The sequence below is a fragment of the Scophthalmus maximus genome, chromosome 21 (genome assembly GCF_022379125.1).
Source record: "Scophthalmus maximus strain ysfricsl-2021 chromosome 21, ASM2237912v1, whole genome shotgun sequence".
Taxonomy (NCBI): domain Eukaryota; kingdom Metazoa; phylum Chordata; class Actinopteri; order Pleuronectiformes; family Scophthalmidae; genus Scophthalmus; species Scophthalmus maximus.
In genome coordinates, this window is record NC_061535.1 from 10,182,547 (window position 1) to 10,209,677 (window position 27,131).

The 27,131-nt window shown below is 42.4% G+C and overlaps 1 protein-coding gene across 6 annotated transcripts in view; it reads right to left on the reverse strand.

The window, feature by feature from the left end:
• The window catches only part of slc12a7b (solute carrier family 12 member 7b), a 49,880-nt gene extending 27,065 nt beyond the window's left edge, over positions 1-22,815 (reverse strand). For 2 of the 6 annotated variants that reach the window (XM_035619024.2, XM_035619019.2), the window contains exon 1: positions 22,478-22,814. In XM_035619024.2, coding sequence (XP_035474917.2) covers positions 22,478-22,733 — 256 coding nt within the window. In that variant the 5' untranslated portion in view covers positions 22,734-22,814. Of the gene's footprint in view, positions 1-1,553; positions 1,696-11,680; positions 12,096-22,477 lie in introns of those variants that run through there. The other 4 variants (XM_035619021.2, XM_035619022.2, XM_035619023.2 and 1 more) reach the window with 4 other exon arrangements.
• Positions 22,816-27,131: the final 4,316 nt, after the last annotated feature.

Consider the following 27,131-nt stretch of genomic DNA (forward strand, 5'->3'; position numbering starts at 1 on the left):
TGAACACGGAATTAAAACCGAATCCACCGATCTGGGAAAACTAAAAAGGGAGAAAGAGAGAGGGGTAAAACCTCTTTTGTAATTTTGATTAATGAATGCAGGTGTTTTAATGGTGAGAGTCGTGTGTGTGTGCGAGCGCGTGCCACTTTTGCAGATGGCGAGGATAGCGCTATAGCACATTAGGTGACCCTGAAAAATTTTTTAACTGACCGCCCACTTCTTCAGTTGTGTTACTAGTAAAGTTTTAGTAGCAGCCTCAGATTTAAGGGCCATTCTTGTTGTTGTGTTGCTTATATTTTTACAATACTGCTAATAATTTTACAAAGCATTTTCATACTGGTATCATACCTTCCATATCAATTACACTATATAAATCAACTTGTCACTGCCTAAAATTAAGATCAGTAAACATAGGTGTATAAATATAAACAATTCATCATCATTACAATTGACTTTTTTGGCAGTTTCAATATCCTGACTCCGGCATATGCAAAACTACTTCACCACCAGATTTGGGGAGCATTCTTCTACATTACAGTCAGAGATGTTACATAAGGGGGAGGGATTCCTTGATTCTGTCACAGCACACTGCACAGTAGAAGATGGGTCAGGACAGTAACTATTCATTTTTCATTAGTGAAAGATGAACGCGACCCCTCTTTTGCCAACACTTCTCGTCTGAGCTCTTCTCAGTGTTTCGTGCTTGTGATCGTGTGATGTGGCTAAAGAGTCGGTGGAGAGGCTTGGGGCTAAAATCAGACTTCATCAACTTCAACATCAAGTTGACCAGTGGGACCAGGTACATTCAGGATGTGCTAATGGTCAGGCTCAGCCTCTCTGGTCACTGTGGTAATAAATGACCACGCATCCTATTTATAACCACTAAGCAGCACACTGTGACGAGTCGGTGTAAGCTGCCTAACACTGCCAGGGTTAGACCGTGGCTCGTTGTACCAAGCAAAAAGAAAAGCGAGGAAAAATGTGCAAGATAGAGCTGGAGGAGAAAGTGAGTATAGATATTGCAACTAAAAACAAATTCCTATGCTTGAAATTAATGTCAAAAAAATGTTTTTTAAGATGCAGGAGGCTAAAAAAGTAATTTTTCTTCATTCATATACACTTATTATAAGCAATGCATCTAACTACAGGAGAGCACCATCAGTGCATTTATTCTTTAGGAGGGATTTCTCTTCTGTGATTGGCCGAGGTAGTGTGATGGCTATGATCATTAGTTCATCAGGACGTCTGACTCATCTCTAACAGCTATTTGCTGATTAATGCTCCATCACTTACACAAGTCACTCTTAATGTAGTACAGACAGATTTTTCTTTGATGGAGCAATTCATCTATTTTGCTCCAATGCAGGTGCATTACAGAACGACCATCAATACAACAACTATCCCTATAAAACTGCCGTATACAAAAAGAAAATAAGCTGCATATCAGAATGTAAATATTACACTATATCCTCAGTGAAGTTGCACTTCATTAGGCCAAACACAATCTCTGCTAGCAAAGGGCAACTAAGGGAGTTTAGTAAAGAAAAACTTACCCTTCCGTCGAGTACTTCCCCTGTGCTCCATTGTGGGGAGCGGGGCAGAAAAGGGGGGTGGAAGGGTGGGGGTCCTACTATTGGTCCCTGGGGAACTCCAGTATTAGGGGTCCAAAGTACAGAGATTCTGCTAGTGAAGTGCAGAAGTCAGGAACGCTGCCCGTGTTGTGTGGATAATGTGAGGATCAGCTATTTCTGTGACAGTGTTTGTGTGCGTGCGTGCGTGTGCGTGTGAAAAGTGGCCTGCGATGACGCTGTCAGCGACATCAGCCATGCATCACAGAGCACCCTCACCCTCCCACCGACAGACCTGCACACACACATACACACACACCTCCCTTCCCTCAACCTCCCACAGCTTCTGATCCCTGCCCCACCCCACACACACACACACCTCCCTTCCCTCAACCTCCCACAGTTTCTGATCCCTGCCCCCCCCCCCACACACACACACACACCTCCCTTCTCTCAACCTCCCACAGCTTCTGATCTCACACACACACACACACACACACACACACACACACACACACACACACACACACACACACACACACACACACACACACACACACACACACACACACACACACACACACACACACACACACACACACACACACACACACACACACACACACACATGTTTGAACGTACGCACTAAGGGGGCGGAGCAAAGAAAGCAAGGGAAGCAAAAGGCAGTAGTAAAACACATCCACGGGTTTAAGGGAGTGTGGCAGGAGAGAAGGTTGGATGGAGACACACACACGCACACCGAAAAAAGGAGTAATATGGAAGGAAGGTTAAGCTAAAAAAACAAACAAAGTCAATGAAGAAACTGACTTCTTGTTCACAAAAGGCATATTTGCGAGCTTGGGGGCGCTTAGCGAGCAGAGACAAAACTTGCCATCCAAAGCAAAAGGCGCGCAGTAGATCATTTCGAATCAATAACAGTTTACTATTTTAGGCCGCGGGTGGTGCTAGAGTGAGCAGTTTCATTTACTTTGTGATGTCCTTACTGACCTCCAGGGTACCATAGGTGGAGATGGTCAATTGATCAGCAAAGCACGGGGAGAATATGGGACAACAGACCTGCAGGGAGCTAACATCATTATGGTAAACTTCCCTGAGGCTTGAACTGTAGATGTGAGTGGGCAATTAGATTTTATTTTTACTGTAAATCATTCAACTACTTCTTTTTTGGGGGTTGGCAACAGATACAGTGTCAGGTTAACCCTTTTTTCAGTTTGTAAAACAACAAAAGAAATATCATCATAAAACAGACAATTAGAAAATTTGCCAAGCATGAAAATCTGTTGGTGAGCATTAGCCACAGCATTAGCAGTGGATGGACCCCCTAATCTGGGTTTATTCTAGACAGACTGAGCTAGATGTTGACCAAAAAGAGCCAAAGATGTGCCACAGACCCACAAACAGCAGAGACAATGGAAAAGACCAAGCTCTGCCCCGGCCATTCTCTTTACTAGACCTAGTGCTCTGCTGTCTTCCTTTGTCTTGGCTACCCATTAATCTGTCCGTCTAAGAGCATGTGAAGTGGGCACTAATCACTTAACAAGATTAAGCTAATCCTGAACTTTTTATAAAGCACAGAAGCCACACGCTGCGGAAGATATAACTTCTTTACAGCCTTAAACAATTTGCGGCTCAATTTTTGCTGCCCACTTTTCAGGCGAGTGACCGCCATGAGACGGACACTTACTGTCTGTCTTTGATATAGGTAACACGGTAAGACCCATTATCCTGAGCTATAGACATACAGAGTTTTGACCGTGACAATATGCTGGAATAGAAAATAAAATTAAAAAAATTCCATACTCAATTCACAAAGCTGTCACATGCCATATGATCACAAAACTGAACATCTGATGGCATCACCATTAAGTTGACAGATGTGTCAAGGCAAAGCTTAAAGAGGGGCTATCAAATTACACAGTAAGAAGGATTTAGTAGTATCAAGCCTCACTTGGTTTGATGTCAGATGGCTGCTGTTATAGTTATTTTGTGCGTGTGTGTGTGCGTGTGTGTGCACAGACGTAAGTGTGTGTGTGTGTTGCACTTAATGATGTCCTAAGCCTTTAAACCCCTTCAGGTTGATAACACTGTCTGTTATGTAACGGAAGGCAATGGTTGGGAGAGAAAGGACAAAGTGTGCACTAGTGTCTATAAAGAGTTGGATATTGGAGGAAATTAAAACATCCATACTATGATGGGGTGGGGGTGGGGGTGGGGGGTTGGGTTAACATTCTTTTTTTTCTCTGACACAAGTTCAATTACGTCTGACTGTGAAGAGCCTGTGTCAGCTGGCTTTGGTAACAGCCAAGCAGTTGATATTTGATAATGTGTTGACAACTGTAAACCACCGAATCGCATTTCAAATGGAGGATGTGATGAAAGTGTGGGAGTATGTCAGAGAGGTGAAAGGGAGGATAGGGGTCAGCCAAGGCGAGAGGGATCAGTGTCACTTGGTGCCACTTAGACATGAGTATTGTTAACACTAAGCACGAGACAAGTGAGAGAAAGAGAAAAAAAAAGGAAGAAAATTAGAGATTTCTGGCTCAGATTATGTGCTTTAAAAAAGATCTTGCCTGCCAAGGCACCTTGCGGTATGCGCCCTCACCATTATAACAAAATAAATCATTCAGGACCGAACGGGACAAGTGAATAAATTGAGTATTTGTAAATCTATAATTGGATTAGTGTTTAGATAGAAATTAGCCGCAGGCCACCACAACCTCAGAAATAAATTTAAAAACGAGTTCAAAGTTGACAGAGCAACTTAACACAGATCATTTTGCCTAATGTTTTTCTACCATGTGATATGCCATAAGAATGTAACACCTGCAATTCTCTGAAAAATACTCCTTAGTCGAACGAGAGCATTCAACCAATCGACTTCTTGATAGCACTAAAAATACTTACTCAAAAATAGTGAGAATTATGAAAGGACAGAAACCACTAATAATATATTAACAGTTAACAAGAGTAATGTAATTCCAGATATACAGACATGCATCTGTACTTTTTTGGTGTTTTAATCCAGTCTGTCCCATGTGCTCTGACTAAAAGCATAAATGAGTCATGGTCATGTGAGAATGAGATTTAAATCAACCAACTTCTTCTTTCCAAAAACTAAGTAAACTCCACACAAAGTCATAAAGACTTGTCTGTCTTGGAATGCCACAAAGAGAGAGAGAGAGAGAGAGAGAGAGAGAGAGAGAGAGAGAGAGCCACCACTTCACCATATGGTGTCACAGTCTTACAATCTGAAGGGAACTGTGCCCATAAATACAAACCTCTCCTTTCACAATGAACTGTAGCTGTAGTTGTCAAGCTAAATGCTTAGATTGCATCCTGAATCAAGCCAGACTCATCTCTAACCCCTCTCTAATAACTCCCAGAATCCAATTAAAGAAAATTGTTGCCAAGGAAACTTAGAAGGACCTGAAGGGCTCTAGGAACCAGATGTTGGTTGTGCTGCGAACATTTAGTTAACAGGGTATGGGTATGTTTAATATAAGAAATATATCAAACATACTTTAGCAGCGATGATATTTTCCAACAGAGATTGCATCTGGGTAATACATGGGATTTCTGCTTCATGACAATGTTCTGAACTATTATCAGATAATATCGGCCTTCATGTCCCATATTACACAATCCCTGGCTCCTCGCGGATGATGGAGCTGATAAACAATTATGAAAGAAACAACCTTTTTTTCCAGTAAATAAGTGAGTGTTTTTTTCACAACATAACAGAAAACCAAGAATACTCGGCAGCACTTCGAAAACAGGTGTTTCGTGTATGTGTTTGAGTTCGTGTGATGTCTGAAACTAAAAGTGCCTCGCATTTGATAATGGACACGTGGGCACTTTAGTAGCATTGACCCAATACCAGGACAAGACTGTTAATAGCTACTGTTGGTGACCACATCCAGCAGTGGGAACATTTCATTGCTATTAAATGGTTGGTTCTTGGCTCTAAACAGACTTTTACCAGAGAGCTACATCATCATGTTTATTGGTTTTCCCAATGTGCATCATTTAATGGAAGAAACGCGGTTGACCAGTTAAGAAGCATTAGAGCTCTGTGAGTGCAACACCTTACAAACAAATTGTACGGCAAAAGACCAGCAGTGAATATTTCGACCTAAGCATTATGAAAAAAGAGGACATCGCTGAAGGAGACATCTGTACACATGTTCAAAGGATTCGAATTTAGTAGAGTTTACAGAGTTTGCGTTGTCCCTGAACCTATGTTGAGGACAGTCTCACGAACCCAGAGGGCCTCACACAAACTACAGCCGACAGTGACAGGACAGATAGACGGGGCACAGAAAAAGCCACAAAAGTGTAGTATGAGCTTATTGGCTGAGGGTTTATCAGAGACACCACATTGAGGACAGGGAAACGGAGGGGAGGAGAGATCACTGTACAGGAAAGGGCAGACAGCAGACTGGGCAGTTAGGGCTGTCTGTCTAAACCATCCCAATGAACAAGTATGAAAATGCCACAGCTCCTTTTTAAGAGTTGCTTGGCATCTCTTACAGTAATAATTTGACGTGTGTACATTTTGTATGGAATGTTCCTTTTATTTTTAATAGCAGCCAGATAAATGAGGCGTCTCACCTTTCAATATTTTCCATGGAACTATGATCTTCGCAAGCAGTATTTAGCATGTGCACATATAGGAACTGTTCTGTTGATGTAGTTTTTCCCAAACATATGTCCGGTCAAATCAGACATGAGATGTTAAAATGATTGGGGTTAGCAGGGGACGTACGTTATACTGTCGACACATTATTTTTTTTTAAACATTGTGACTGTCAGTATCAGGTACAGCGGATCACTTTTCAGTGCTGGCCTTGATAAACCAAATATTATTTGTGATTGTAAAATCATCCAAGTCTGGTCCCATTGCTTCTCTCACTCCCTACATTCCTGAAGCAACACTATTTGCCTCCCTTCATCCCTTTTCAGACGACATCCACCCTTCAGTATATTATACCACAGACACAAGGGAAAGAAGTTCATCATGACTCATACGTTTTTAATCAATCTGAATTTGTGAATTTATTGAATATGTTGTAGAGCTGTATGTGTGTGGCTGCATATGGATACACCAGGTGAATTTTCTGCTTAACCCAGTAATCTAATCAGTAGCCTGCACTAAAGACTCACAATGCATTAGGCAACTGTAGTGAAATGTATGATAGCATTTCCAAGAATTATGCGCAGGATCTATTATAATAATGTAACCATGAACCATATGTAGACTGAAAGTCCTGCAGTTGAATAATGGTGTCTGATTGCGTTGCTGAGGTGAAGATGGAACAAGCAGAACCAAGTCCTGTGGACAAAGCAAACACACAGAATTGAGCAACATCGCAGGGTCAGAAAGGACACCAACAAAAAAAAAAGAGTTACCAAATTGTTCGTAGAGGACAGGAAGGGAACTGAGACCACAACAAGGTCTGTACATGTGTTTTCAAGACCTGTCGCAAACAAAGCAGAATCATTCTGCCAAATTATGAGACCTGACCAATGTTTTAGTGAGTGTATTCATTATTCAAAAAGGAAAAAAAGATACAGTATGCTCTCATCTCTTGATAATTGTCCTTAGCTGTTTCTTAGCTATTATCCTGAAGTTTGTCTTTTTCCAAATACTGGTCAGTGGCTGGTAAACACAAGAGCCCCCCCCCCCTTTCAAATTTGACATTTCAAAACAGTCACTTCCCAGAACAGAATTATGTTGAGGCCTAGTCTCAGGTCACTATGTTCCCACAGTGAAGGAGCCCTCCCTGGATCATCGGGGCTTTTGTGAAGCTCCCCTTTGGCAAATTTTTTGTTTTATTTAATCCATTACTGAGGGTAGCAGTATGTGCACAAAGCTATATTGTAATCTATGACAGAGAAAGACAAACACCATCTTGTTAGAAGAAAATGTCAACATGCAGTTTGATTAGATTTAGAGCTGCAACGATTAGTTGATCGATTGAAAATGAATCTGTAACCATTAAAATTACTTCTGTGATTACTAATAAAATGGAAGGATTTGCTTCTTTTCCTTGTCCAAGGCTTAAGAAAACCAAATATATTTGAGTATTGGACAAAACAATATATGTGATGACGACATTGTCTTGGGCTCAGGTAAATTGGAAGGGGAGTTTTCACTGTTTTCTAATTTTCATACAGTTTCATAGACCAAACAATTGCTATAATTTAGTTCAATCTTTAGTTGCAGCACTAATTACGTTAGAGATTAAACAATTAGTTGATTCACTTACAAGACAATCTACAGAAAATCAGTCCCATGTAATTTTAACCCCGCTGATTTCTGAATATTTGAACTATGCTATGCAATATCTTTTGAAAAATACTGCTTTCAATTTTGCTTGTTTTGTACAACTAACTCAAACAAACAGGACTTAGTACATGATAGTGAGTGATAGTTAACTACTTTTGAGACATGGTTTTGTGTTGTCTATCCAGTCACATCTGAGCAAGTGTTACTCACTTAGATGTGAGGAAATTGTTTTTTTTGTTTTTTTTTAAATGCAATTCCCGACATCAGCCAGGCATTATGCTTGTATGGCAGTTTGCTGGAAGCACATTACATGTGCTGCTATAGAAATACAACATGCACAAGGCAACTTGTGAAAGCATTGGAGGTTACAGAGTTAACAACATTGTTGGGGAGAAAAGAAGGAACAAAAATACGGAGAGCCTCATTCAGAAACCGCTTTAAACAGAACCAGACATGCCTGGGAAATAAACAGGAAACACATGTCCAGGACAGATGGGCCCACAGACCAACGGACAGAGGCAGCAGCTCCCCAGACTCTTGGTTCACCTGCTTAGTTTGAGCCCAAACAATAAGGTTGTATTTTACTATAGAAGGTTTCCATTTAGTAAACAAGTGATAGGTAATTTTAAGTTAAAACCCAATACCAACACTTGTAATACTACTGAAGCCAAAACCTCCACATCATACCTACTCTGTCATTTATTAACAAGGTGTGGCTTTGTGCAGCTTTGTCCCGAGTGGGCCAACTTGGCCAAAAGTTAGGGCTCACATTTATTCTTGGTGACCTCAAAGTAGAGGTCTGCACAGCACTGCTTTTCAATCCCGCACTGGTCCACTCCCAAGTCATTTTCACTATTATGTACACCCACCATCCCACTCCACCCACTCTGCAACACTGATCTACTGAAAATCTGTACATAGATCTGTACAGGAAAATAAGACACATATAACCCTCATAGATTTTATGAATCTAAAATCTTATAGAGTTGATCAATGGGTGAGCTGTTGATGACATGAACTGAAATACGCTCAAATAAAAGACTCAAAAATCAAAAAGAAACAACCAAAGAATTATTGTAACACAGAAACATCATACTATCATGATGACAGAGAAACTAAGAAAGCTTGGTTACCGTGCTTAGCAGTATATATAGTTAAATAGAGAGTTCCAGTTCAACAACACAGTGACACATTCAGTGCATACGGCACTTTCGACGTACATAAGTCACATTTCTGTGACAACGCCGATATGGATTTTGGTCAAACACGCAGCTCAATCTGTGTGCGTCATAGGCAAAAGACAAATAAAGCTCTTTTAACATGTTGAATATGTTTTGATATGCATATGCATAGAAACAAATACCACATATTTGGGTAAATGAACATGCATGCATAGTCTCGCTTTGCTGTTTGAACACTTGTTACTTTTCCCTTTACACCAGATGCAATCACAATTTCTTTTTCAATTGGCTTTGTGTCGTTCTAACAAAGACAAAAATGGGACACTAAGGCCACAAACTGTTTTACTACTTATCATCACCCGACTAAATGATGGTTTCCAAAAAAATTCAGGGACTTGAATTTAAATTATGTCAGGAAAAGGAAAGTATAGATGGCAGTTGCTGACAGCCCAGGAAGCTGGAGTTGGTGACATTTGAATAAGTTTTGCATTTGTGTGGTTGACAACTTATGCAGATGACTAAGCTTTAACCCGTCTCCTGTAGAAAAATTTAATACAAAGAGATCGAAAACGACCAAAAGATAAGTGGTTTGAGATCATGTGCTTTGTGTTTGCCCTGACCTGATACTACACCACTGGGGTATTACATAAATGTGCCAAAAGTTAAACTGAACCTCCAATTTGTAGGTTCAGGAAATGCAGAGTATATAGCTGCTGGTACACGTGATCAGTTTCAGGAGGGATTAGGCAATGGGAATATACAGAACCACGGAAGGGAGAGGAGCACAAAGAGGGAATTCAGTGCGAACGAGAAGAACTGGACTCCATTACATTACAGCACAGGGGTGGGGTCTCACCTCCCTCCACTCAGCCAACGGGAAGAGAGCCAGCGTGGTAATCAATAAGAGTTAATGTGGTTTGACTCAGTCCTGCACAACATGCTCATGAGCCTGCAACATTTAATGCTATCAATGTCTCTGTTGTATTACCAGAATAAACTGCACAAAACTGACAGCTTCAACCGACCAGTCTCCCTTCCCACGCTTTCCCCAGTCACGTTTTCACCAAATCAGACTGCTAAAACAACAAATTACAAAAATAGACCAATAAGAAACAACAATAAAACCTCTTCCAAGAATGAATGTAAAGTGAAAGTTAAAAAAATGAGCTTGAATCCACTTTAGATTATCTGTGTATTGAATACAGTATCAGTGCAAACAAAATGAAGTGTGATGCTTCGACAAGCCAACTACACATCATTTTGTGGTTCCATTTCCAGTGCATGGCCTTTGCGATATGTCATCCCCTGCTCTCCCACTAAAAGCCTTTGTCAGAGAGGGAAAAAAATGGTTGCATGTGCACAATCATATGTGCAGGGAAAACCAGAGCACGCCACAGTATGATATCCTGCATAACCATCAAAGTAAAGAGCCCTTCTCTTTCCCACAGTCTGTAAAAATGGTATCCAGCATGCAACTCCACAGCAGAAAATTAAAAAACTGGGATCTGATTCGCTCAGCGCCATGTGAAGCGCTGTAAACGCAGCAGCTTCACTAACAGCAGTCTGGCAAAATATGGGGTGTTGGAGAGGAGTTTGTTAAATGTGCACTTCGTGACCGTCTGCCTTCAGACAGGTTGATGTCAGGTCGGCAGAGGGAAAGGGAGAACCTTTAGTACCTATGCCAAGGATCTGATGTTACATTTATATCTCTGCCCAGTTAGGATGAATTATGCGAGATGGAAAGCTTGATAGAATTACCTGATTGTCAGGAAAAAAGGACGAAGTTGGCCTCCTACATTGTGCTTCTCCAATTTGAGATCTGGACAGATTTGTGGAAATTCACGTAATACACCTATGATGCAATTGAGGTGCATGTTATGCATTTTGTCTTCATGCAGCAGGGTTCACATGGGAGCATGTGTCTTGCCTCAGCCAAGGCATTGTGTAAAAGTTCTGTTATCCTGCTGTTAGTTAAACACTAAAGTTCACTGTTCAGTCTTCAGAGGGCGAGTCACGTTGCATGTCAATGGTAATCAACACAGAGGGAGATGGGCCATGGGTTTCCCCGATGAGACCGTATGTGTTGGTCCTGTGTGTTTTTACGACAACTCTGGGGAATTTGGCAGAATAACATAATGTTTATAAGAACAAGATGGAAAACAAGACACACACAAAAAAAAAAAACAAGCAACCGGTGTGGAGCGGGACAAAGGGAATCATTGGAATGGAACAACAGTTCAGTCATACTCCCTTGAGCGGCAGTGGCGTGTGAGGGGAAACTCTCTCTGTAAAGTCTAAATGAACAAGCCTTCCCTAGATTTCAGCATCTTCCCCGTACATTATCCACCCACACATACCCAGCCCACAAACGTGTGTAGAATGAAGCCAAATTAGAAGGCTGCGCTGGAAACTGTAAGCAAAGTCTGGAGCTTTCCCGAAATACTTCTCTACCCAACCTTTAAAAAAGGTACACATTTTACCCGAGTGTCACATGAAAGTAGAAATGTTTTAACCCATTGGGCATTAGAAAAAAGGCTTGAAACTTTGCAATTAGCATTCTGTGTCCCATTTGTGTTAATCGCCCACCTGATGGAGCCAAATAAAACAACATCTGATCTCACCTGTGGTGTCCTCATCTTCCTCTTTCAGCACGTTGTTGTCATCCACATCCTCCTCCCCCTCGTTCCCCTCTTTAGCCTTTCTTGTGTTGTCCTTCACCGGGACCACGGTGAAGCTGGTGGGCATTTTTACACCATGTGCTTCCTCTCAGTGTCTCCTGTTTGTCACAGTCTTATCTCTCTCCGTTCTCTCCTCCCTCTCGGTTCTGCTGCTCCTCTCTCTCTCTCTCTCTCTCTCGCTCTCTCTCTTCCTCTGTCCAATAGCTGTCACTCTTCTCTTCCTTTTTGCTCTTGTTCGCAGCTGTTTGCTTTTTTTTCTTCTCCTCCCCACTTAGTGCCGTGACGTGCCAAACTCTCCAGGACAGACGTTGGGTCTCACATCTGAGTTTTTGTTCCTATCGCTGGGGTTCTACTGTACACCCATGTGACCCCCAACCCCCCTCCTCCCTCCCCGCACCGACTATCCTAATAAGGAAGAGCAGAAGTGCCCCGCCCAATGGGGGTAGCACACACAAACACACACTAGCATATAAAAAGAATGACATGCATTTGTGCTCATGAGAGTGTGACCTCATACATACAGCTCTTTCTGTGCCTGAGGCCAGGTCGTCTGTCCAGGAATGTCGCTCTGTCTCTCACACATAACAAAAGCCGGCAGTGTCAGTCTTTGTTCAAAGAGAGGAGGAAGCCATGAGCTGCTCCAATGAGGAGGAAACTTCTCCACACACAAATACACACATCCCCTCACTTCCTATGCCGTGTTATTTGACCCCGTGTGCATAGTCTGAAGTGGGCAGGGCTGCTTTAAAGACATATACTGGTCCTCGACACACACACACACACACACACACACACACACACACACACACACACACACACACACACACACACACACACACACACACACACACACACACACACACACACACACACACACACACACACACACACACACACACACACACACACACACACACACACACACACACACACACACACACACACACACACACACACACACACACACACACACACCTACCTAGAGGGGTTTCTGTAGCGCAGCTGCACGCACATGGTAACACACACGTTCAACTTCTGCATTACATATCTCAGTAAAAATGTACAGTACAGCATGTTTCTGCCACAATACACTTAGAGAGGGGGAGTGAGAGAATACAAGGTCCAGTATTGTTGACAGTAGACACAGACTATTGCACCTTAGAATTACACAATGGTTTTTAAATTCCAAAGCCTGAGAAAATGTTTAGAAGTTGACACTTTTTTGAGGGGGGTTAAGGAGAATTTTTAAAAATTCATTCAACAACTAAAACTACCGAAGGAAACAATTAACCAATCTGACTATATGTCAGTTCTTATCTTATTCAGATCCCACTTCCTTCAAGCAGCATCACTCAGCAGCAGCAGCAGCAGCAGCAGCAGCCGTGCTTATGTTACATTCCATCAGCTGACCTTCTATTGCTAATCCAAAAACAGTGAGTCATTTCCTCAGGGCAAAGAGTGCAGTGAAAGTGATACAAGGTCTCAAGTAACCAACACCCTGGTGTGGTGGGAAATGCTCGTGTGATGGGGGGAAAGCCAATGCATGAGAGGCAAATGTCCAGTTCTTCCATAATGCTGCCGCCCCTAAGCCCCATGGATTCTAAATATCTATCGGAGTCCCACCCTCAGCAAGTTAATCTCTCCTCCCTTTAGTCCCCCCCCCCTTAACGTGATGACATGCAAGATCAATACATTCGACGGAAGGGTGGAGGCTGCAGGAAATAGGGAAGGGAGGAGGTGGTGCTGAAGGCAAAAGAGGGAAGAGAGACAATGATCAAGTTACTGTTATGAATATTATTATTTTAAGATTGCAACTTAAGCAAGGCTTCAGAGAGCTCATTTCTAAAGAAAGAATGATTCAGTTTTTGCCTGGAACTACTGAGGTTGAGAGAATTCCTGAATTAACGCTTTCTACACTGATTAATACTGTCCACACGTCTAAGAATTAAACTCCGCTAGTTTCATTTTCCCGTGAGAAGGAATATTTCTTGTCACAGACGTTAATCGCTCGATCAGTAAAGTTTTTCAGCCATCCAGTCTGGTATTTCAGAAATGCTGTAGAGAGACAGCAGGTCGGGTTTCAGTGAGACATAATGGTTTAGTAAGTGGGTGTGGTTTCAAATATCACATTGAATCCAGGCAACATGCAAATTAAGAAAAATTGTGAATATGACCGAGGGCAACATTTATCAATGGGGTGAATGGACAACTGAATGTTCCCAAAAAAAATGTGTGGTTTTGCTGAGCTATAACAACGAGAGCACTTAGCTAATTCCTGCTTAGTGGATGAGCAGTAAATGTAACTGACATCCACTGACGACATGGCCAGACAGTCTGACTGCTTCTCCAACCCATCAGCGCATCAAGGCCACGAGGACAATGTCCCTTTCATGAGCGTGTTTACAACAACGCAACGTGGAGACTGAAATGGAGAACTGCTCTTGGCTTAATGCTGAGCCATGAATATTTTCTCAAGGCTTTCCCACCATGTCATGTCGCATGATTCAGTTTTTCACGGCCAGACGCACAAACATTAACGGGAGGGTGTTTGTGATATGTCTTTCATTCAAGACTCAGCTGTTGCTCCAAAAGAATCATGGAAAAAGAAAACAATCACATTATAAAATATCAATATATGTCATTATGGGGCACTACTTTCTGCACCTCATGATATCACGCTTTGACAATGGACAAACTACATCACAATGCAGCACCAGCTAAAGTATTGTAGTCATTTTGCTGTGAGATTTTGAAGCTCCGTTATGAGTAATTTTCAGAAAATTGGCTCCGGACATTTTCCAGAGTTTGCCGTTCACATATGAAGAACACAGCAGGGCATTGTCAAAGTTATTCACAGCAATAGGAACATTTCTGGAAACATTCTGGTGAGGGGTGGTGCCTGGGTATAAAGCGCGCCCCGAATCTTCCAGAGAATTTCCTGCTGTAGGGGGGGCTGGCAGGAAAAGTATGTTCTCAAATTAAGCCCATCCGGTAACGTCCAGGATAATGTCCAGACTTCAGTGCATGTATGAATACTTTCTGAACCCTCAGTGTATCACTCAGTGATGCATTCATCTGCCCAAAAAAACTAAACAGACCCCTTTTCTCTACATCAGGCTAAGGTTTCTAAATCCAAAATAGGTATATTGATTGATGCTGCAAGGGAAGATGGGAGGAGAGTGGATATGCAACAGATACACTAAGTAGATCCCAAGGACATAGGAGGCCAGAGCATGAAAGGAGGCAGTTTCTCTTTTTATAGGAGCATTGTTTTCTAGGAGCAGCAATGTAGTTTAGTCAGAAAACAACACTTCAAATAACTGGGACATCACATGACTTCCCTGCTCAAGAGCCTTTGATAAATCCTCACCAGTGACTCGCAGTGCCCTCTGGAGGGGAAGGGGGAAGGACAACCTCTCTGTTCAGATCTCTTTGACTCATGTCAAACTCATGGAGGCGAACAGACTTTGTGGTTTGGGTCGTGGCCTTTGTCACATTTTAACCTTTTTCTGCTCTTAAACTACATTGCATGTTTAGTTTTTTTTTTATAACAGACGCAAGAGGGTCTACAAAAGAAAACCAAGGGGCATCCAACTGGTCCTTTATCCTGTCATTTGTTGAATGCAATAACAAAACACCAGTATTTTAGCTGTTCTTTTAGCTATATCTCATCATTGCAGGGGTAAGTGGAAGACTTGAGATGACTCTTTGTTGCCCCCATCTGATGAAACCTGGTAGTGCACCAGTTACACCAACAAGATGACACATTTTGTTTTATATTCTATACAAATGTATCCAAACACGTTGAAAAACAATCAGGCTGGCTAGATGAGAAGCACAAGCACTGAGGAGTGAAACTAAATGAAAAAACAATGTCAATGATCATAGTAAAATCAGACTTTCCTAGTGACTGACTGTAAAATTGTCATTGAACTAGACTACACTGCCAACTCACTCAGGTGTTTCACTGTTTTGGGACTAATAAAAGATTTTCTTATCTTAAACATTTCCAAGACTGTTGTTGGAACCAAAGCTAGACAAAACTCAGCAGCAAGACATAAACAATAATTAGAGAGAGGTGGCTGCTCATCAAAAGGCAAAGAAGACCACCATATATTAGCAAAGTATGGTGCAATACTCTGCATGCAGGTAACCTGGAGTCCACAATACACATGGATGGCGACGCCTCAGACATCTCAGGTAACAGCGCACTTGACAGTCATCCATAAAACTCCATTTGACACAGCAGGCTCAGGTGATACTGTCCTCTCTTAAGGAGGTAATTACCCTTTATAGAGTATATTTCATTCTACATAATTTTCCCGCAAATTCTGTGTTTTCACTTAATGACAGCTGACAAAGTTCACAGCCTGGAGATTGAAAGTGGACGATGCAATTTCAAATCCAGTGGATCTTTATTTCATAGTGAGCCAGTGAAATTAAGATTTTGCTTATGATTAAAAAAATCTTTGGAAACCTGGTATCAAAACACCCCAGGGACACTTCAATGAAGCCAGGCATGTGGAAATGCCAGGTATGGGCATTCATATCAGCCGATGATGACGTACAGCAAAAACAGAAGCTGACACAAGTGTTTCGTGAGCTCAGTTCCCTTTTCGAGCAGCCAGCTCAGTACAAGCCGTGAGAGATGCAGGAAATGATTGAAGCTCCCACTGTATCGGTTCCATCTGTGGCAGCCAACTGAACGGCAGTCAATTAGGCTGCCTGCGAGAGGCGTGGCGTTACAGAAGGTTATCCTTAGGCTCACGCAGAACATGATACTCGCTCGATGCGTCTCTCTACACATTTCTGACACCCGATATCCAAAGACGCCACCACCGGGGAGCTTCCTACAGTACCTAGGTCTCGCCATATACCTCGGGTGGACACAGAAAGTAAATAAAAAAATTAACAAGTCATTTTTTTGTTGAGACACCTTCAAAAATTCTTAAACTCAATGGTGGTTTTCAATCATTGCATATTATTCCCTTTTGCAATAAAAACGCATGATCAATGAGCCACAAAGTTGATTCAACAAATGTTGGCATCAACGAGAATTGAACTTAAAAATTCACAATGGCAGCATTTATGGCAGTGTCATTATAGGGAGTCATTCTGTCCTCATCTGTTCCTGTTTATGTGTCCGCTCCCTGTATGTACTGTACAACAATTCCTGGCCAGCACCTGATGTCATTTCAAATGTACATTTTTCTCCGTCATTAGGAGTGAGGCCCAAACGACTGGCAGTAAATAAGTTACTTAGCCTTCTAACATAATGCTGACCCAAGAAGCTGGAAAACCCCATGACCACTCACACCAAATGTAGAGAGCCTCCTGCGGAAAAACACGTTGTGTTTCGTTTTTTCCCACGTCTGTTCTGTTCAGCAGCAACGGCTTTCAGCTGCTGCTATTATTATCCCTTATCTGGCCACTTGCATTATGTGTCTGGATGGAATAAACACTATTGGATGAGATAAGTAGAGGATTTCAGGTTTACAAGGCAGGTGACAATATTCTTTTAGGGATGTGCGATGACCCCAATTTGAGGAATAAACATCTAAAACACAATAGTAGGGTTCAGTTCGAGACTATTAATATTGTTTATGTAGAGACTATTAATATTGTTTGTGTAGAGACTCCTACATATGGTATCGGCTTCAAAAATCTAACACTGGACAGCCTACACTTAAAGCTTGCCGTTCACCTTTAACACTGCCACCACATCAATCTTTTGGACTGCACCGACATGCCAACCATATCATGTTGACAGCTGCAACATTCTACAAAACCTAATGGTCAATTTTTTTGGTCAGGATAAAGAAAAAGAAAATAGAGGTAGCACAGTTAAGCTCTATGGAAAAAAACAGGATTTGCCCCCCATGACCCTCCCAATCTCAGATGATGATATACATATGTTTCGTGTCACGAGTCCACAAGGATAACACAGGGTTATTTTTAAAAAGGTACAGATAGATACAGAAAACAGCATCTGACGAGTCACTACAGCAGTAGGCAAAGCAGATACAGAACTGTTCTCTGCTAGTTTATGAAATTCTGTAAATGATAAGTAGAACTTAAATGTAATGTTTATGTGCCTGAAGTAATACATTTGACACAACAAGACACACAGCCGGTTAAAAAATGAAAACAGTTTTACGACTTGCCCAAAAGGCAGATTCAGAAACTGAATGGGAGTACGTGTTGAAATAACACACGGCCAACACAGTGAAAGATTCAAATCTTCTGCAGTGCTAACCACAGCTTCTCGGTGATGTCAAAGCAGTGAGTTATCGTGAAGAACAACAAAGTTTTGGTAAAGACAAGAGAGATGTGTCCCTCCCTGCATGCCTTCTGGTCACGGATAAGTAGAAATGACTCACTTGACTATTTAATGGCTAAATGAATGAGAAGAGAACAGAAAGGTTTAACTAGCATGATGGCCATAGGTATACCTTAAACTATTATAATGCTCTCAGATGAAGTCATGACGTCGGTGTCAACCTTTAAAAACAAATGACCACATTAAAAAAGAGGCAATTTGCAAGATTTTGCCAAAACTGTGCCTTTCCCCAAAAGAAGAGGCAATGAAACCCTCTGCAAACACACCTCCTCCTAAGTGTTGCGTGTAAATAACGAGCAACTGGGACAAACGTCCCAAGCAGGAGCAGGAGCAGATATAGTGGACACCCGCCGTCCGGGGCCCAGTTGGTGTCCATGTGCTGACTGCTGGACTCCAAATAAAGCAGAGGGCAGCACATGACACCCAAGGTGCATGCCTTTTTAAAACGTGAATGTACGGACGCATGGCAACATGTGTAGCGAGGACATTCCGAAGACTCGCTCCGTCTGTGTCCAAAAACTAATTGGGAAAGCTGCGTCACTCTGCTCTTACTTATTATGATTTAATATACCTGTAAATGTCGATTTTTTCTTGATTGTCTACAATCTCCCCACCAAGACGAAGAGAGAGAAAACAGGACACACAAGCAATTGGGTAAAGCAGACAATTATGAGAGTGGCTGTTTGAGTCCATAGACAGAACATTCGACGGTATTGTTGCCAAAGTGCCCGAGCAGAAACAGGAAGTATTTAAGTAGTGTTGCGTGGCAAACAAATACTACAACGTTAACGCAATATCCTAGAGCCCAAACCCGTGATCGGTTCTCAAATGCGTCCTTAATGCATCTTGGTTGCATTCACACTCAAAGCAACGCTTAGAGGAGCACTTAAACAACAAATCTTCATGCCACTGAAGCTCAAACGTTGCATTATTAGCTGAAGTAGACTCAATAAACCTACTTGGCAGAGGCCTGTGCTCTGCAAACACATTCTCTAGTTTTCCATTTGGTCAAATTTAAAAATTTCATGTAATCAGAACAGACTTGTGACATCGTTTCAGCATCGGCATCGTGATATCATGAAAAAAATTAATGTCTGCTAACTGCTCAGCAACAAAGTTTCCTGAAACTATAATGCATGCACTGTCAGAGACAGTGAGAGATGTCCAGTCTGTGTCATACTGTCACATCAAATTTAAATCTGACACCTTCTGGAGACCCTTATCCCTGAAGAACCTCATTTATCTTTCGCTGGCTGCTTAATCTCCCATAAATCCAAATATAATCTTAGTCATCCTCATTATCGCAGGCGAGCGGCAGGGGTACACCCTCTTCATGTGATTTCATCAACTATATACATATATATATATATATATTCATCACGTGCTTGTTTTCAGAGCATATACTTTATATATTATACATTATGCTATCATAATATATACTAAGTACTTTACACATTGTTAGCTTTCGACAATCATGTTCATGTTCACTTGACTCTCCTCACAGCTTGGCCTTTGCCTCAATCGGTCTGAACAGAGAGGACACAGACTCTGTAACTACCGCTTCCACTTTACAATATTTGTTACTCAATCTCCCACCAAACATTTGTTTGGCAACCCTGATGACAGCTCACCGATACATTCAAATATACAGAAAGCCTTGTGCATTATTTATTTATGACGTACAAATATCAAGAAAACATTCTCTCCATTTATACGGTAACCCTTTTATCCGTAGCCTTTCAGTGCTGCCTTTTTTGAGACAATCTTTCAACAAAAATTTGTCATGATAAGCTAATTTATTTATTTTTTTTTAAGAAAAGAAAGACTAATCTTTACCAAGATTGGTGGTTACACGCAAGTGTTACTGGAACTACTAGAAGACGTGCCTCCGCAGTGGAAAATGCCCGAGCATCCATTATCCAAACGTTATCTAAACTCGTTATCTGCTACGTTAATCAACTTTATCATTGAGGAATTTAATTTAGCCGAAGCATCCAGCAGCCAAACAGAAATATAGATTACAAAACACGACGAAGGCATCCCTGCTATCGGCCATGTATTGATTGCTATGCAATGACTGCAGGAAAGGAAGGAAATGAAACCGAAATCCAGGGCAAATAACTCGCAGAACAATAAACAATAATAAAATGTTTGAGAGTCCTGATTGGTCAGTTTTCATTGTTCAGTTATAATATACAGTCCTGTTTTCTTTTTTGTAGAAATACCTGCACTTCCCATGACCTCAAGGATCACTGATGCAGGCAACAAGAAGCAACTGTCCGTCACCAAGAAGGAGGTGGTGACGATTCCCTTGGGTCAACGACAAACCTGGCATTCTATATTGGTTGGGAAAATGTTGACAGGGTCGTTTCTCAAAAAAAAAAAATCAAGAGCAGAGCAGAAATCTGAGAGGAGAAGTTTTTTGCGAGCGCACAGAGGCAACCTGAGCACGGGGAGAAAGACTCAGATGGAAGCACATCACATTTGTGCAGAATCAACTTTTAGCAGGAGCAGAAAAGATGTTCGACTGTTTTGTGTTATTTGATTTTGTTGTGAAAGTAAAATTAGCATTTCAAGGACGAGCAAAAGCACTGCACACACATAATCAAAAGTGAACGCCCGTCTTCATATGACAGAATGAAATTCCATCTGTGCATTAAATCTGACAAGTGCCGACCTGTTCTTGTATCAAGGGGAGAGGAAATCATGTGGAAGATGCCGTCTCTGTTTTGGATACCCATCCAGTTCAACACACCTTTTACTCTCACGGTATGAGGTAGAGGTTTATCCCGTCCACAATACACCGATTAAAGACAACACTTTTACATGCAAATCAAACTACGGGGGAGAAGACAACAGTGTGTGTACCAATGCTGCATATCATGTGGACAAGAAGTGTCTGAATCATTTCCTTTCATCCTAAAATCCTCAATCGGATCCCATGGAAGATGAAAATCCAGGCACCACACCATCAGACGCATTAAATTATAATCTCTTTTTTATATAACGTTGTCAAACCGTTTATTTTTTTCAAGTCGACATGAAAGAAAAGGAACACACAGGAAGTCATCATCTGATATATTTCAGTAGATCACCAGCAGTGGATTTTTTGCAGCACCAGAGACTGACCTGTTATGCGCCGAGCATTTATTATTGACCCTGTGGGCCGGTGGGAATTGTCTCTGTCGTACCAAACGCAACAGACTGCTCCGTTGCCGTGATTAATCTCAAGCACGTCTACAATCTCCAACGTGACATTTCCAACAACAGGCTCATAATCTCTCTCTTTTGTGTGTGTGTGTGTGTGTGTGTGTGTTAGTGTGACATGTGAAATAACCTGCATCGACCAAACCGTCCAATCTGTCACTGATGCAAGTGGAAAGCAGCTGTTTTTGTCCTAAGCTATAAACAAACCAAGACCGTGAGACCCCACACTACAAACGTACTGCATTTAAAAAGAAAGCCACAGCCAGTGACGCATTTGTGCGGCTCAGCGCAGTTTAACAAAACACACTTCATGCTCTGACGGGCAGCAGTCAATACACACACAAACAGATTGTCTGTGCACACAGCGAGCCGTCGACACACAAAGTGTGCCAGGCAACATTCGAGCCCCTTCCAAAGCCCCTCTACCTGTTGCTATAGAAGCATCTTGTTTGGGAGCAACTGAGCAAGACCCGGAGGGCGTAGAAGGCTGCGGCCAAATCGAGAGCTCGGAGCATGATGATGAACTTAACCTGGGCATTATTATATCATATTCCATCATCTCATAAGTCAAACCAACATTTCCTTTAGAGGGCGTGGCCTCATTTCTAATGCAGGGGTCATTATTTGACCTCTACGGTGAGTCTTAAATTACAGGATGTTAACCAACAAGATTTTTCTTTTATTTTTTCTTTAACTACCCCAAGTTCCTTTTCTTCCTGTTTCTTACCTGTTGTTCAGGGCTTTCATTTGCTTCTCACCATTATTTCAAAGAAGAAGAAAAAAACCCTGACCACTAAATGAATCTATCTAAAAAGGCTTGACTCCACCTGTTACGTCATAAGGCATAAACTGTCTAGTCCAAGACAACTTTAATTTTGCCTTTATATTGAAAATAAAAGTGTCAGCTGACAAAAGTTTTGGGGAGCGCTTGTTTGTGACTCCCGAAATGAAGTACACATGTTCCCGGGTGACGGCTAAATTGCATTCTCACAATGGTGTTGGCTTGTTCTCTGCGCTCAGAACTTTTCCTGGCTCATGTTGATGCCAGAAGTTTTTTGGGGAGCGGGGGGGGACTGACGATTGAAATTGAAATTGCCTGGGGCACAAGTGCAAGTCCAAGTGCAACTCGACGCCTAATCCTCAGGTTGACAGGCAGGAGGAGATCAGGAGCGGGACGCGGCCAGCCGTCTTACCGTACTTGTTGGGCTCCCGGTTGTACTCCAGGATAGGCACCACGTTGTTGGGGTCCTGCGGCTCGAACACGGAGTCCTCCCCCTGCTCCTTTTCCTCCGCGGCGCCGCCGCCACCACCGCCGCCGCCGCCGTCGTCGCCGCCTCTGCTGCCGTCGCCAGTGTCCGATGCCGGGTCGGCGACAACCGCGTCCGAGTGCTCCCTGTGCCCGGCGACCCCTCCTCCGTCAACCGGCACGACCACAAATCTCTCCCCCATGTCCCCCGACTTGTTCTCCCCCTGGCCCTGTCTCGTCGCACTTGTCGGCGGCGGACAGAAAACACGCCGACCGGTTTCACGCAGCAGCGGCACACGCACAAACACACGCACACACACGAGCTCACGCGGTTTATCGGAGGATTGATTACAGTGCAGATGGGCCCGCCCCCTTCCCCTTCGCTCATTGGCTGAGAGGGGCCGGGGAGCGCCGCCAATCACCTCCGGGGCCGAATCGGAGTGGTTGAAATGTGTTAATTGTGGTGATGGGCGAGTTTTTCCTCAAAGTTGGACCAACTTCATCGTATCATCTCCATAACACAACATGGGTTCTATATCTATAACACAGCTTCATATTGTCCCAGAAACAAATTCAAATTGATTTATTGACTAGATTTTTTTCATTTTTCACATAACACTACAAAAAAATAATTAAAAAATTCATATATATGTGGGGTTTATCTATAATTGAAGCTGAGATAGCAAAACAATGCAGCTAAGAATAGCACTCAAAATGGAGCATGTAGCATTGTACCAACCGCGCACCGTACTGGCATGTCACACTGAACTCATTACAGGCTTCTTCAATTGTCTCAAAACGATGGGGTAATTTACACTCACCCTCCACATCCTCCACTATCAATAGCCTGCCACCGACACTTAATAAATCATTGTAATTTAAAAGCAAGCATTAATGGTTCAGTCATTTGCCAACACCTCGCCATAATAACTTTGGTATGTTACAGCTTAGAATAAAATGGTTTGACAATATCTCGGGATAGGATTAGCACTCATTTTTCCAGGAAATTTTTTGAGACAAGCGGTCTGCTGCCACGCATCTCAAATCTCCCCGCTAACTGCCAACAAAATCCCAGATTAAGATGCATCGATTTAATTAATCATTCCTTAGGCAAAGACCATATTTGCCATCTAATTTAATGGGGAATCCATTCACACTTCACTCTGGCAGATATTTAGTCAGAGGGTCACACATACAACCCATTCAAAGAGATTATATAAGCAGGAGCCTTGTCAAAAAACAACTGCAAGTTACTACAATGAATAGCTGGAATGCATCTTAACAAAATAGTTTATGAAGCAGGGGAAATCTTCACAGAATCTCAGGTCAGTAGGTCAGGCTGCAGAACTTTTGTGGTTGTGAATGCTCCTCGAGGGGAATCATCGTAAATACAAATATGGTTTGGCAAAGCATGTTTTGCTTTTTAGACAAAACTGAAACAGGCAAAAAAATAAATCACTATTTTAACTTACTCTCGTGTGATTAATCAATAAGTGTTGAAGTCATACACTGACCTAGATCATGCACATAGACTGGACACTCATTGTTTCCACGGGCAGGGCTACAGCAGTGGAAAACATGGCACAGGTCCCTCCTATCAGAGGGAGAAGGTGCATCATGGATGGATTACTGAACGTACAGGCCCAGGGCCCTTCACAGTAGCCTCTGAAAAACATGATTGTTGGAAGGTTAACCAAACAACCGCAAAGAGAAGAACCACAAAAAAGATACAAAACGACCATAGAGAGAGACACAGAACCACTCCAAAAGACACAGCCCCATTTTTGCCCCGATTTATCATCGTGAATTAAAAAATGTAACCATAAATAATGTGTTTTTTTCCACTGTCAAACACCAAGATTTTGAACTTGAGCGTTAAGACATTCTAATCCATTTAACAATTCTTCTTTAAAGCTGTACTTTCTAAACCCGTCGCTGATTGTTGTGTATATCAGCTTGAACACATATGTCAAATGATAAATAAATGACATTTTATTTTCAGCCTTCCAAAATTCCTTAGGAGAGACTATTTTGGATGAACACCAGGAGACCACTCAGACAGTAATTGCTTGAAGGGTGTTACGTGGACAACTAAAATAGACAGCTGGCAGGACAGTTGGGTGGGTACCGTAAGTAGGGGGAGTGGTGCAGTCGGGGTGGTGGGTGGGTGTGTTAATTTTACATAAGAAGTCAGAGTCAGCTCAGTTCACTTTTATGAGCGAAGGTTAAATATATATGAACATTAATATGAACATTAATGTAGCAGCCAACAACTATTTTCTGTGAAAGAAGATTTAGAGGAGTAATGGCGACCTGAGCAGAGAATGAAGTCCAAACGTGTGTGTGTGTGTGTGTGTGTGTGTGTGTGTGTGTGCGCCTTTTTGTTCTTTAATTTGGTAGCCAGTGCAGGCAAGTGTTAACGTTAGTGCACGTGAGTCCCTTCCAGTGAAACCATGGGCCCTCCCCACATTTATATATCTAACCTATAAAAACGACAGAGCAGTCAAGTGCTTTACTAAACAAAGTACAGTAAACAAATGTTGTTTCCTCCCTTGTGTCGATATTTACTGTACCTCTGAGGTTATGTTTTCACTCTTGTCCATTTCTTTGTTTATTGGTTGGGTTTGTCAGCAGGGTTACGCAAAAAACACAGGATTTCACGAAATTTGGTGGAAGGATCAGACATGGGCCGAGGAAGAATTCATCAGATTCTGGCACAGGTCTGGACAAAGGGGCGGATCCAGGAATTTGGGTTAGCTTGATTGAATTTAAGGGGACTGTAGTCGAGGTACGCGCTCTACTTTGAGAGCCATTCTGGTCTGGTATGTTTCAGTCTGACTGGATGAAAGCACAAAGGGGGCATACAGCACAAGCTGGGTGTGATCCTAAAATACAGGGCTGACAAAGTAACTTGTAATCCTCCATGTCCATGCTGTTTTACTCATCCGCGGCTGGGGCCCGCCGCCTCCGTTCGGAATGACTTGCAGGCTGGAATAAATGAAAAACATCAGATTGCTTTTTCCTAAGCTGGGCGGGAACAGATGTGGGCCTGTACAGCACAACCACAGCTGCGAGTGTTGACAGCGACAATTGTCAGCTTTCATCTTCCTTCCACCCGGATCTCTGTCTTTATTAGAAGGAAACCAGATTCTTCAACGGACAGCAAGTCCCCTGCTGCCCTTCCTGTCACAACACACTGCGTTGGGTCATCACCACCACATCCTCAGCTCTGTAGTCTGAACAGACCTCAGAGGGAACATGATGCTCATGTGTACAGAGATGCCATGAGGAGCAGAGGCCCAGCTGCCACACCCACAGGTGCCTAGAGCCTCAATACCCACGACTCAAACAGCTTCTGAATTAAACACTGATGTTTTGAATTTAAAAAAAATGGAAGATATTTCTGCTTTCACGCAAATATAATGACTTACATGAAAGTGAATGACAATAACCTGCGTGTGATGAGGCAATTCTGCAGCTACCATAAGCTATGATTGTGAATCAAAGGTTTTGGTGGAGAAAATAAAACATTGCCCACAGAGGATGACAGACTGGAGCTGCGAGGTGGTGATCATGGAGGAGGTAGGAGGCGTTAACGGGACTTGTTTTTGTCCGCATGCAGATGGCACACTGTATAACGAGATCCCACGGGCTGTACTATTCACAAGGGACAGTGTGTGTGTGTGTGTGTGTGTGTGTGTGTGCAGGTTCATCACAGCTGGGTGACTGTGCAGTCTGTGACAGGCAGGCAGCTAAATATGAGAGATCTATAATTCAGGCAAAATCACACGGCAAAATCACAGTGAGCAGACTTCATGTCACAGTGAAGTCTGATATAGCCTATTACATTCACTTGTTAATTGACCTGCTCTGGCAACTTGAAGCCACTAGATGTCTCCAGAGACCACATCAAAGAGCTTTGACAGTTCTACTTGAAGGGAATCTGGAAACTTTCAGCCACGTTGACATGATTGTATCACGAGAAGCCTCAGGTTCTACCACATCCAAAAGGATTGAACCATTGAAATTGTATTTTTGATTTCCTGTGGACGTTTTCTCTTCCGCTGCCTCTCTCTCTCCCTGGTCTATCTCTGGGCTTTGCAGGGCCTGTCTCTCTGAAGTTTATTCTCAGCTGCTGCCGGGGCAGGGGGGGGGGGGGGGGGGGGGGGTTCTTTTTGTTTTTTGGGTGGAAGCGGACAAAGAGGAATGAGATGGCTGGCATACCAGCGTGGACACACACTAGCATGCACCTGTCCGGCTACAGATGAAGGCACATGCACACACGAACATGCACTTGTCACAAACTTGGCTTATTTTTATGATATGTTCAGTTTATCACAACACTGCACTTCTGCAGATGTCTAGGTCCTAAGAAAAGTATGTAAATGGCTGTTATGTCTAATGCTGCCATTAATATTCATTGAAGCATTTTTTAAATGCTGCACATTCCCTAACTTTGCCTGAGGAGACGTCAGTTTCTGAAAGATGTTTTTCATTTCCCCAAAATACGAAGCTGCAGGCTACATTAAGCTGATAACTTATAACTTATGATTCTTTCCTATTTTTATTCCAGATATTTTATTTTGTAATGTTTTCCCTCA